Raw genomic sequence first — 12,293 nt, 5'->3', positions numbered from 1 at the left:
AAATATGATTCAATAGGTTAGATATTAATTTACTGGTATTTTTAATCGTTTATATTATGTAGATATCCCGCGCCCTGCAACCATTCCTTTTATACAGACAAACAAAAATAAAGATTGTGGCGTATGTGTTCGACTCAATAAAATGTTTGAGAACGAGAATGATTAGACGAATCACAAGCAGTACCCAGGGAGAATGACTTGGCTTTCTACAATTCGCAATCTCATAATGACCTTGTATAACTGAGAATTCACTTGAGAATGACGATATCATACGAATTGCCATTACAAAGCTTATCGTAGGTGAATTAATTGTATCTGTCTCTGATAAGAGCCCGTTTCGTCATTATATTAAGGTGAGTCTCGCAACAAAGACATCAGAAGTGCGAGAAACCCAAGAGCGTAGACAATGCTTCCGACCTGGCTAACCGAGGAATATTTGCAGCCCAGGCTGAGGGCCTATTGCAAGGACGATGGGCTGAAGGTCCTCAAAATCTGGGCCAAGCCGGCGACCGGAAAGGGTGAGAACTTCGTGGGCATCATGACCCGCATCCACGTGGACTATCAGCTGGACGATGGATCGGAGCACAAGAAGTCCTTCATCGTCAAGCAGGCCCTTCCCGAGGATGTGCCCCAGGCTAAGGTCTTCTTTGAGTACGACCTCTACACGCGAGAGATGGACATGTACGAGTTCGTCCTGCCAAAGCTGAAGGAGCTGCTGGCAGAAGCTGGCCTGGAGGGAAAGCTCACTGCGGATGCCATCGCCGTGGACCGGCAGTACAGCACCATGATTCTGGAGGATCTGGCGCCGTACATGTACGTCAATGCGGACCGAGTGAAGATGCTGGATCTGGCCCACACCAAGCTGACTGTGGAAATGCTGGCCAAGTTCCATGCCGCAGCAACAATCCTTAGGCAGCGCCATCCGGAACTCCTGACCAAGTGCTTCTCGACGCACTGCTTTTCGCGAGACAAAAAGGCCTACAGGGAAGTCTACTTGGGAATGTTCAGGGCATTCTTGAAGTTCATAAATGGCCATTCCAGTTTGAAGCAAAGCTATGGCGCCAAATTGGAGAAGTTGATCCCGCACATCATGGAGTATGGAGCTCGGGTCTATGATGTGGCGGAAGGGGACCTGCAGACGTTGAACCACGGCGATTGCTGGAGCACCAACATCATGTTCCAGTACGATGAAGCGGGAATTCCCCAGACAGTCGTAGGCATTGATTTTCAATTCAGCAACTGTACTTCACTGCCATCGATCTGCACTACTTCTTTACCACTTCGCTGAGGGAGGAAGTCCGGAACAAGGAGTCGGAACTGGTTGAGCATCACTACAACGCCCTGAAAGCTAATCTCGAAAGGTTCTCGTACCAGGGTCCGTTCCCCAGCCTTCAGGAGTACCAGCTCCAGTTCGAGCGTCGTCGATTTATGAGTAAGTCAAGTGGCACTTATAGGTCTAACACATTGCTTTAACCTTTGCCACTTTTAAGGTCTGATGGCGCATCTCTTCAAGCCTTTTATGATCTACAATGGCAGTGAGGAGACCTCGGACTTCTCGAGTCTGTACAAGGAAACCCCGGAAGGACTTCGGTTCCAGAAATCCGTTTATGAAAGTGAAGTGGTGCTCAGAAGTGCAACCAAATTGTTGGCTATTCTCGATAGCAAGGGTCTTTTGGATCTTCAATAGGCTAGGATTGCTTATTTTAATAATAGCTGTGCAATTTAATACAGAAAAAACTATATAAATTGACAAATACACAAGTAAACAAAAAAGCCTTTTATTCACTATTTCAAGAAAAGCACTAAGTCTTAGATAAGTTTTAATATAGATATAATTTATTTTATTTATATATTATTTCTTATATTTGCAATTGAATAAAAAAAGGGTCCAACAAAATTCATGATAACAATCAAGGTGACAACTTTTTATTTACTTTTTTAAGAGGGTTAGCAACTAAGACAGTTTCAGTGATAGTGCTTGTATACCCTTTAATTTTTATGCGGGTGCTTCTTTAGATAAGCTATGAGCAGACATCAAATTACTTTAAAATGTCATATGACGTCATTTTGGCGTCATTTTGGGCGGGGAACGATTAAATCCGATAGCCTTTTGCCTCGAGTGATAACTGAAAACTTACTTGATGTGACTCAAATCGGCGGGTAGACAAGGCGGAAGCTCGGTGCGTTTTTGTGGCAACCCTTGGCCCAATGTGCAGAGCTTTTCCACCCCCAGCTTCAGTGATAAGAAAGCTCCGCACAGCTGATGGACGAGAACCAAAACAAAGTCGCACGGATTGCGGCGCCTTCAGTTGCCTTTTGTGTGCCACACGGCGTATACGTAACGCGCACTCCGCCTCATTGGAAATCGGACAGATATATCGACTGGGACGAGGCTTTATAAGCAGGGGATGCGCACCGAAAGCCAACAGATGGTCGCTGACTGTGCACGCGTGTGGTTATCGGAGATCAGTAAACAGCCAAACTAAACACCAAAAGTAATTGTAATAAAAACGCGTGGAATAAGCGAAATAATTAAAATGCGGCTGCAGATTTATTTCGAATTTTGAGGCGTCCGAATGCGGAGGTCGAAAAACTCTTTGGATCTACACGGAATTTCGAATTCTGAGAGGTATGCCCCCGGCGCTGTGTTCTGTGTTTTTTTCTTTTCCCAACAATGTGCCGTTATTAAAAGTGGAAAGCGTGAAGATTTCGCACGGAGCCTCGACATTTACGACTTTTCGTACCCCGATCCGTAAGTGGGCCGCGGAAATTCGCTAATGGCCTGCCGGACGCTCCGCAGTTGTCGGTATTTATTATGATTGTTCTCCCGAACGCGCTTCAATGAATCGGAACTGCAAGTGGCAAATTAATCGAAAGAAAATATTATTCCAGCGTGAGTCTCCCGGGAAACGAAAATTGTTCGCATCTGTAATAAAAAGTGACTTGGGCGGCCAAGGAGAAGAATAAATAATATGCCGAAATTACTGAGCTCAGGAAACCGAAAACCGGTTCACTTCCACTCAATTGAAAATTAATGGATGTGCATCGCGCGTAATGAGATGTAAACGAGTGCTGCAGTTCAATACAAAGTACAACCGAAAAGCAATTTGCCTAATGGCATTATTAATGGACTTACAATAATGAAGCATATATGTAGCATTATATTGAAGCCATATTTTGGGCACACACGTGCTGACAGGAATATTGGGGCAATTATAATTAAAATACATGAAGGATTACCCATCTGAGGCCACACAAATTATGTGCGCCAGCATATGTACAATAGTTAAACCTGAGCTTTTGTTGACTAATTGTTGCGTTATGGCAAATGACTTTCTTTTACGCCATGTTTTTGATTTTTAATCTTGAAATCTTTTTATTTAAGAGACTTTGAATAACTAAAAGTAACAGGGCAATGCTAAATACGGTTTTTGAAATTTGTAAAAATTAAATTAAAAACGAACATTTAAGGTTTTTATAAAAATACAATTTTATTGTGTCATTCAATATAAGTGCAAACGCTTTCAAGAAAAATGAACATTTCGTCAATTGTAACATTGTACATTTAAGCTCATTTGTCCTTAAGCGTCCCCTTTATAAGTAGAGCCTTAAACTTAGTAGAGCTTTTAGGGTAAATGCTTAACTAAACATGGTTTAAGTGGGCCAAAAACATCTGCCCGAGTCTATAAAAAGTGCCAAAAGTTATGCATACCAATGCATGCAGAAGTGCAACGCAACCCCCAAAGGCACTTAAAAACTGCACCAAGGATTAAGTTGTTGGCTCAATTTCGATAATTTATGCGGAATTTTAATTAAGTTTATTATGCTGACAGGCAGCTTGGCTGCTATCTCAAGACGGATTGAGAAGTTTAAAAGCTAGATGTTTGCATCCCCAGAAACCAAGGCATCCTCAGCAAGAATGCTTCCATTTTTTATAATTTTAAGACGGCAAAGACAGCAACAGTGAAATCCCCGAGTGCAATCCAAATTGGAAACTAAATGAACAACAGCTGAACAACAGCCAAAAAACTGAGAGTCACTAGCAGGCGAAAAGACAACAACTGTCGGCCAAAAAGAACAATACTACACTCCACGGCTTATATAATACATATCCCCGGGGCGGAGGAGATTGTCAGAAGGATGGTGAGTGTAAATGCAATATAAATACTTAAAGCCAGCTCGACGAAGCCATTCCGGAGTAGATGTCAAACGGAACGAAATTACTTTATTCCTAAAATGAAAAAGTTTGCTTGAGTTGCTTTGGGGGAGTCGGCTCTGTAAATTCCCATTTGTTTGACATTTGCAGAATACTCCGCCAGATTGGGGCCAATTGGCTGGGGAGGGAACCATACAAATTTCAAAATAATGCTCCCTTCTTGTGGGCAATTTAAAGAACTCGGAGAAGGCTTAAAAGTCTTGGGAAAGCATATCAATTTACGTAATAATTGCTGTCTTGGTTACACAATCATTATTTTTTTGTTCTATGAATTTTTTATTTTTATCTCGAGAGCGTCCTATGCACTCGGTGGCTTTTCTTTGACACCTAAGAAGTGTTGAGGGCGCAAAGAAAATGATTAAATTGCAAGGATTTACACGAATGTGCTCAGCCCTTAAGCAGCTTAGATGATTAATTCCCTAGAAACCCAGTTTCGCACTCGGCCAGATGTCGCCGCTTAAGCACATCACATTATTCTCGGAGTGAATAATTTGGACTTGACCATCCAAACAGATGAATCCAATTCCAGTAGGATCTTACCTCTTCCATGTTTAAACTAAATCGCCTTCAATTAATAAGAAAACGTCCTGTGCCAACTGACAAATTCATCAGCCGGCAGGGGCCAATCAGTATTTGCAGCAAACAAATCGCACCAGCGGCAATAAAATTCATCTTGTTGTGGGCGGAACAAGAAACCAGCCAAAAATAAATCACAAAAATAGCTGAGTCAGAACGCCAGCAGACTGGAATCCGTTCGAATTTCCCCAGCTGACTGGCATTCAAAATCCCTGTCACGCTCCGCTCATCCAGCGAAGCGAAAAGGCCGGAGGCCTTCGAATTGCCAAAAATTACACCAAATTTGTGAGAACTGCCGATAACTTGAGGCAACTTTACATAATTCTCCGGACGTCAACTTCGCTCCTTTGCTCCAAGGGAACCGAGAAAAAAGGCAGAAAGGGGGAAAATACATGAAAATTCAATTTTCACCTTGCAAGTCCGTTCCTCGAACTGTGATTGAAACTTCTGCGACAAATTGGTGTTCAACTTCGGTCGCTGCTCCTTTTGTTGGGCGAAAACTTTTTTATTACACCTTTGCCTGGGGCGGGAAGGGAATCCCAATCCCCCTAACTGTTTTCGATTGCAACAGGCAGACCGTTTTACAGACTGGCCAGTTTGCGGTCGACAGACTTTTCCATTTAGGTCTGGCCAATGTTTGAGTTGGCAGTGCAAATGTTAGTCAATTAAGTGCCGGCCAACTTGAAATTGAATTTCCATGACAACTTTGTCTTCGGCTCGTTTTCAGCACCAATTCCCCCACCCAGCTATTCGGCGAGTTAATACCCCGATTGGTGAGATTTATTAGCGCCCCGTTTATCGCAGCTGTCAGCTGGTAACGCATACCTTTAGGCGCCCCCATAAGTTTGCTTCGCCCACCTCACCTGCGCAGAGCCATCGGCTTTTATCGATACTGACAAGTGCGCAGCCATCCGGCGCATAAAATTACACAATTATTTTTAGCAAATGTCGTCATTTACAACCTGCCTGTATCCGTATAAGTATCTGTATCTGACGGCCGTCCCTCGACGCCGTGATTCCTTGATCTCCTGGCAAATGCCAGGCATCAAACGCACATTTCCCCGGGAACAGCACTCTTGACTTCTTCCAATTAAGTGCATGTCTCGCCCTGATGTGCTGCATAATTTATGGCGCCGGCTAATGCATGAATATTTACGAGGGACAACAAGCAACTAACTCTCGCATTTAAAATTGAGATATTGCATAAACTTCACAGCCAACGCGGAGACGTTTTGAAAAAATGAAGAAATGGGCAAAACTTTAAGACAAAGTCAAAAATTTTGCCTTGTGAAAGTTATCCTGTGGCAGATAATTTGCGAGTCAAGTCCCATGACTCGTGTCCTTTGTCTGTGTTCAAAACGGCATTAAGAGGCAAATACCAAAACCGTTTGAACTTTTTATCACGCCCTGAGATCTCAACTCTGTTATTAATTTAGAGCACTGGAAAATGCGTTCCCTATCAAGATTACGATTTAATAGGGAAAAGAACCCCTTCTTTGTAGCTATATTTTATGTCATTTAAAATAAAAATTTTAACTGAGTGATATTTGTGGTACCTATGGTATTTTTCATAAGCTTAAAGCTGATTTCAGGCTGCAAATTCAATGTTTTTTTCAGCTTAAGGGCCGGTTTCTTGTCTCAATGTCAAAGTCCCAAACCGCTTTCGTCCGAAAAAACTAAAAACCAGATAAATTTGTCGTATAAGCAAATCGGTTTAATTTGTGTAAATAATGTGCTGTAATTGTGCTTTGAGGAACATAAGCAAAGGTTTTCTTTGACTGAATCAGTCCAACTGAGCTGTGAACTACATTTTCATTTATTTGATCTGTCTTCAGAAACCATTTGTCATTTTGTCGAGCCAACAAAACCCTTAACTTTAGCTCTCACATAAACGCACGACACAACCAAATTTTCTTAGCAGTCCCTTTATCAGACCTAGACATTTTGACAATATATGAGAATCCCTAAGACATATGACATGCCTACCATTATGACGAGTAAGCCAGCCAAACTGTTTGAAACTTAGCTGCAATTACTTTCTGATTCATAATTAAATATTTTTGAGTATAATAAGCTGACTTTGAAGAAATCGAAATTTGTGTGCTTCCCAGGTAAAATAAATTTAAAATACTTCATATTATATTTTAAATACAATATCATATCAATATATTTACGCATAAATCTTTACAAATCGAATTACCAAAGCTAATAAATTGTATTTTAAAACTGGATGCCTTTACAATTATACCCGAAATTGTTCCCAGTGTTTGCCTGCGAAGGAGGCGTCAGAACTTTCATTCATGTCGAATACCCATAGAATCCTTTGGTGCTGGGCAACCTACTGGCACGGCGCAAACTTTTCATACGCTTATTGCCTCATATTTTTTGGGCGGCCTCATAAACCAGTGGCATGTGCCATCCGCAGTTGGGCGAAATGTGTGGGTGGCGTGTGCTGCCAGCCACTTCTCATAAATCATAAGTGATGTGGCACGCAAGTCGCCCTCCTCGGGCCTTCCCCGACAAGCGGATACTTTCGCAGCGGATTCTGGATATAACGATACAATGTTTTCCAGATAATCAGCATGAACCAGACGGCGGAGCACCTGAGCGGCTACGCCAGCAGTAGCAACAGCGGCAGGTACCTCGACGACCGGCATCCCCTGGACTATCTGGACCTGGGTCCCGCCCGTGCCCTCAACACCACGGCCGTCAACACCTCGGAAATAAACGAGACCGGGAGCAGGCCGCTGGACCCGGTGCTCATCGACAGGTTCCTCAGCAACCGGGCCGTGGACAGTCCCTGGTACCACATGCTCATCAGCATGTACGGCGTGCTGATTGTGTTCGGGGCCCTGGGCAACACGCTGGTGGTCATAGCCGTGGTCCGGAAGCCCATCATGCGCACGGCCCGGAACCTGTTCATCCTGAACCTGGCCATATCGGGTGAGTTGCCATCGCCCCTCTCCGCCGGCGGAAATCCGTTTCTCATCCGAGCGGACTTTCAGATCTGCTGCTCTGCCTGGTCACCATGCCGCTGACCCTGATGGAAATCCTGTCCAAGTACTGGCCCTACGGTTCCTGCTCCATCCTGTGCAAAACGATTGCCATGCTGCAGGCACTCTGCATTTTCGTGTCGACAATATCCATAACCGCCATCGCCTTCGACCGCTATCAGGTTAGTCCTCGTTCGAGCCTCTTTTAATGCCAGCATTGGTATGCAAATGGGGCCAAAGTGGGGCAAGTCATGTTCCGATATTAATGAGGAAAATGGCTTCAATTTGTAACCATTAAACTTGACGTTGACGGAAAATCGATGGGCTCTGAGTAAATATTTGGTGATTACAAAAATGCTTAACCCACCATTAAAGTTCTGAGTGTGGGTCCCAGATAGAGAATTAATTGTTTTTAATTGTATATAATTTATATGTCCTTACACATAATAAGTATTGTTCACCGGACAGAACATTTAAAAAATGGTTCGTTGAAAAATAATTAAACTGCTGGCTGGGTTTTATTTAACCAGAGCAACCAACGTCAGCAAATTGAACAAATCAATAAGGATTTTTAATTTAACATTTGACCACTAGGTGACACAAAACAATCCGTTTGCACAAGGGTTGATATTTAATGAACTGAGGGGAGACTTGTAACTGATGTCAATACTTTTCGAGAGGTCTTTACAATAGTTTTGTCAGATTATACTTATATTAAATTAAAAAAAAGTTAAAGATTAAAAATCTGAGTAAACTAAGAATTTCTTGGCAAGAAAAAACATGTTTTCACTGGTAAAAAACGTAGTAAATCCAAATATTTTGTATTCAATTTTAAAATTTTCATTTTGATTTTCATATGAATATGAAAATATTAAAAAATTGTTTAATTTTGAATTTGACTATTTTCGAGTTTGATTTAAATATTAAAAATTTAAAAAAACTTGCCAAATAAACTAAAATTGTTATCAAGAACTTATGTATATGGTTTAAAAATAGGGCCTAAGACTATAGTTTTAGACTTCTGGTATAGAAGTGAAACTTAAAAGGATAGTGGTTACATTATTTAGTGTTAAATAAATCCTAATATTATACTTTAATACTGTCTGTAGTTTATTTTCAAGACACACTTGTTAAAACTAAACTTTCAGATTTTTTTTTGGGTGTGGATCTCGAGCTGGGACGAGTCTGTAACCCGGCTACCTAGTCCACTGCAATATTTGAATCACCCAATGACTCTGCTTCCAGGTGATCGTGTACCCCACGCGGGACAGCCTGCAGTTCGTGGGCGCGGTGACGATCCTGGCGGGGATCTGGGCGCTGGCCCTGCTGCTGGCCTCGCCGCTGTTCGTCTACAAGGAGCTGATCAACACGGACACGCCGGCGCTGCTGCAGCAGATCGGGCTGCAGGACACCATCCCGTACTGCATCGAGGACTGGCCGAGTCGCAACGGGCGCTTCTACTACTCGATCTTCTCGCTGTGCGTGCAGTACCTGGTGCCCATCCTGATCGTCTCGGTGGCCTACTTTGGCATCTACAACAAGCTGAAGAGCCGCATCACCGTGGTGGCCGTGCAGGCGGCCTCCGCCCAGCGGAAGGTGGAGCGCGGGCGGCGAATGAAGCGCACCAACTGCCTGCTGATCAGCATCGCCATCATCTTCGGCGTGTCCTGGCTGCCGCTGAACTTCTTCAACCTGTACGCGGACATGGAGCGCTCGCCCGTGACCCAGAACATGCTGGTGCGCTACGCCATCTGCCACATGATCGGCATGAGCTCGGCCTGCTCCAACCCGCTGCTCTACGGCTGGCTCAACGACAACTTCCGTAAAGAATTTCACGAACTGCTCTGCCACTGCTCAGAACCCACTAATGTTGCTCTTAACGGTCACACGACAGGCTGCAACGTCCACTCGGCGGCACGTCGTCGTCGCAAGCTGGGCGCCGGCGCCGACCTCTCCAGGGGCGAGCTCAAGCTGTTGGGTCCGGGCGGCGCCCAGAGCGGCACCGTCGGCGGCGAGGGCGGCGAGGGCGCCACCGGTCTGGCGGCCACCGACTTCATGACCGGAGGCCACCACGCGGGCGGACTGCGCAGCGCCATCACCGAGTCGGTGGCCCTCACGGAGAACATGCCCTCGGAGGTCACCCAACTGATGCCGCGGTAAAGCCCAGGGCACTCCAAAGTCCCATGTCCAGTCTGCATCTGCATCTGCATCTGAATCTGCATGCCAACCACCTTCGAAGGACATCCGTGTCCTTCTTTCAACCCCTGGGCTGATTGGATTTGCATGCTCCAAGCGTCGCTGCTGCTCCCTTTTACGTTTCACTTGTTCCAACTGCCATTGCCAGTGCACACTGGGATTAATCTCAGCTGTTCAGACCCTTTAATTGCACGTCTCGGTCTCGAGTGGTAGTTAAAAAGGTATTTAAAAGTACATGTAGGGTTTGATTTAGGTAGAACATGAGGACGAACCATTCGATGCCAATATGAATTTTACTTAGCTAAGCATTATTGGGCCACAGTGATAAATTTACTTTTTCCTTTGGGTAATAATTGTAATAAACATGTCCGTATCAACTCGTTTACTCGTTGCTATGTAATCAGGTCGTTATACTGAAAAAAATATTGTTTTATTTTCGAAATTCAGTTACTCAATGATGTTGACTTATAAAAAAATTCGGTTCGTTTGAGACTTAATTTTTGGCTTTCTCTTGAACTCTCTGAAGAACAACTTAAGCCTTTCTTTTCAAGTGTAAATAATCCAAGTTTATAATAATTTTTAAATTTAATTAAATATTTCTTACCCCTAAAATAATGTGTTATGTTCAATGCATATATATTAAATATAAATGTTATTTTTTTAATAAGAACAATGGCAGAGTTGAACATGAGAAACAGATTCACGCTAGAGACTGACCCTTTCAGATTTAAGGTTTATCCCAAATATGATTTCTTCTCGATTGACTATGATTTTTTCTCAGTGTTTGCATGCGCTTTTCAATTCCCTTTGTCGTTGCCCTGACGAGCTGTAACTCTTGTCGTTGCGTCGCCATGTTGTGACATTATTTGCCTTGAGCAGCCATCGATTATGACCCAGCTTCTGTGACACATTTTCAGTTTGGAACAGTACTAAATTGGCAATCAATCCTGGAGCAGCGGGAGGCCGGAGCAGCGTTCGAGTGATGCGACTTCCGATTCGCTCTTAGAATTTACAGAAAACACATACTGTCCAGTGATCCAAAGCCAAGCTGAGTTACACCTAAGTTAAGAAACAAAACGAGTAGAAATCGCGAGCATCTCATCACATCCACCATCAATGTTGGACTAAGTCTTAGGCCTACTTTGGTTAGAACACTTTGCTATCGAATGCCGGAAAGTAATTGATTGAGCCCCCAATTAGATTTCGGATATTTGATAAGTCGAAAACGCCTAAGACCTCGAATAAGTTCCATTAAAAAGTTCCTAGGAAACACTTTCATTTTCTCTCAGAGCTGTTTATTTCTTGTTATCATCTAAGCTTAGGATTAGCCTTAAGTGAAGTTATGTTTTCTATTCTCTAATGATAGGCTAACTTGAAACATAGTCCATAATTGTAAAAAAGTCTTTAAAATTAATGTCAGCAGCTCTAAAACATCCGAATGTAAAATGTTTAATGTCTTTCAATGACAGACTCTACGAAAAAACTATAAAATATTTTAATAAATGTTGTTTACAAGTCCTGCATAATATAGTTGTTTCATTAAAACTAAAAAGCGTTAATTTTCATCAACGTGAAAAGTGAGTGCTTGTTAAGTACCAATTAGAGATTTCTGTTGAACTCCAAAGAGTGTTCAAACTAAATGCTCAAGGGCTCTTAACTGCATAAAGCTTTTGATTGTTTTCCCTTAAAAATATTTGTAATAATATGCATTTAAGAGGCATTAGGACTTTCCGCGGAAAAGCAATCGTAAGTATGGATAGAGTTAAAGCGACTTTACTTTAAAGCATTTCAGGAACAAAATGTTGTTTTTCCTTAAGTAAGTGTGCAAAAAAGGGACACTGTGTTTACCAGTTTAACAACACAGCTATAAACAGCAGCTGACCCGCCCAACACTTAACCTTTGACACTTTTGGGGGTTCGAGACACTCAAGTAGCCGCAGCATAAAAACCTACGACCCATAAAAATAGCGGTTAAGCATGCGAACTGTAAGTATGCCTATATATAGACATCGCCCTTAAGGAAGTTGGAGATCCAAAATATCTATTCTCTTTAAAGTTTTTCTTTAAAAGTATGTGTCGTTCAAAAAATAAAAACCTTTGAAATTAGAATGTGTGATATAAAAGCAAAACCATTGCAGCTTGATTATGACTCCCAATTAAGGCAGTCTCTGGTTTACTCATAATAAACTCATTAGCCCGCATTTTGCGGAGGGTTCTTTCGATGGGTGTCAGGTTAGGTAAATTAGTGTTTGATTACATTTCAATTAAGGCCTTCGCAACGCCATGGGCGAAAGGCCAGCCACCATCTCCCC

The 12,293-nt window shown here is 42.8% G+C and overlaps 2 protein-coding genes across 8 annotated transcripts; both read left to right on the top strand.

The window, feature by feature from the left end:
* Nucleotides 1–373: 373 nt before the first annotated feature.
* LOC128254902 (uncharacterized) lies at nt 374–1,766 on the top strand. Its single transcript, XM_052984264.1, is given in 3 exon segments — nt 374–1,247; nt 1,250–1,432; nt 1,491–1,766. Coding segments are annotated over 3 exon segments (1,221 nt in total). The 5' UTR covers nt 374–406; the 3' UTR covers nt 1,688–1,766.
* A 571-nt stretch (nt 1,767–2,337) lies between these two features.
* LOC128266285 (neuropeptide F receptor) lies at nt 2,338–11,489 on the top strand. Of its 7 annotated transcripts, none has more exons than XM_053002692.1 (6): nt 2,338–2,629; nt 3,946–4,143; nt 7,366–7,735; nt 7,798–7,967; nt 9,031–9,941; nt 10,899–11,489. In XM_053002692.1, exons 2-6 carry the CDS (start codon nt 4,141–4,143, stop codon nt 10,912–10,914), a joined length of 1,470 nt encoding a protein of 489 aa, XP_052858652.1. In that variant the 5' UTR covers nt 2,338–2,629; nt 3,946–4,140; the 3' UTR covers nt 10,915–11,489. The 7 variants fall into 7 exon arrangements, with proteins under 7 accessions (XP_052858652.1, XP_052858651.1, XP_052858650.1 ...); XM_053002691.1 differs by having other exon boundaries at nt 3,897–4,143; XM_053002690.1 differs by having other exon boundaries at nt 3,834–4,143.
* The last annotated feature ends 804 nt before the right edge of the window (nt 11,490–12,293 follow it).

Source organism: Drosophila gunungcola, chromosome 3R (genome assembly GCF_025200985.1).
Source record: "Drosophila gunungcola strain Sukarami chromosome 3R, Dgunungcola_SK_2, whole genome shotgun sequence".
Classification (NCBI taxonomy): Eukaryota; Metazoa; Arthropoda; class Insecta; order Diptera; family Drosophilidae; genus Drosophila; species Drosophila gunungcola.
This window is presented reverse-complemented; position numbering and strand designations above follow the sequence as displayed.

What these genes read in the sequence shown, in the direction of transcription:
- LOC128266285 (XM_053002692.1), top strand. An exon ending in CCTGAACCTGGCCATATCGG is followed by an intron (nt 7,736 to 7,797) that starts GTGAGTTGCCAT and finishes GCGGACTTTCAG; the next exon opens with ATCTGCTGCTCTGCCTGGTC. An exon ending in TCGCCTTCGACCGCTATCAG is followed by an intron (nt 7,968 to 9,030) that starts GTTAGTCCTCGT and finishes CTCTGCTTCCAG; the next exon opens with GTGATCGTGTACCCCACGCG.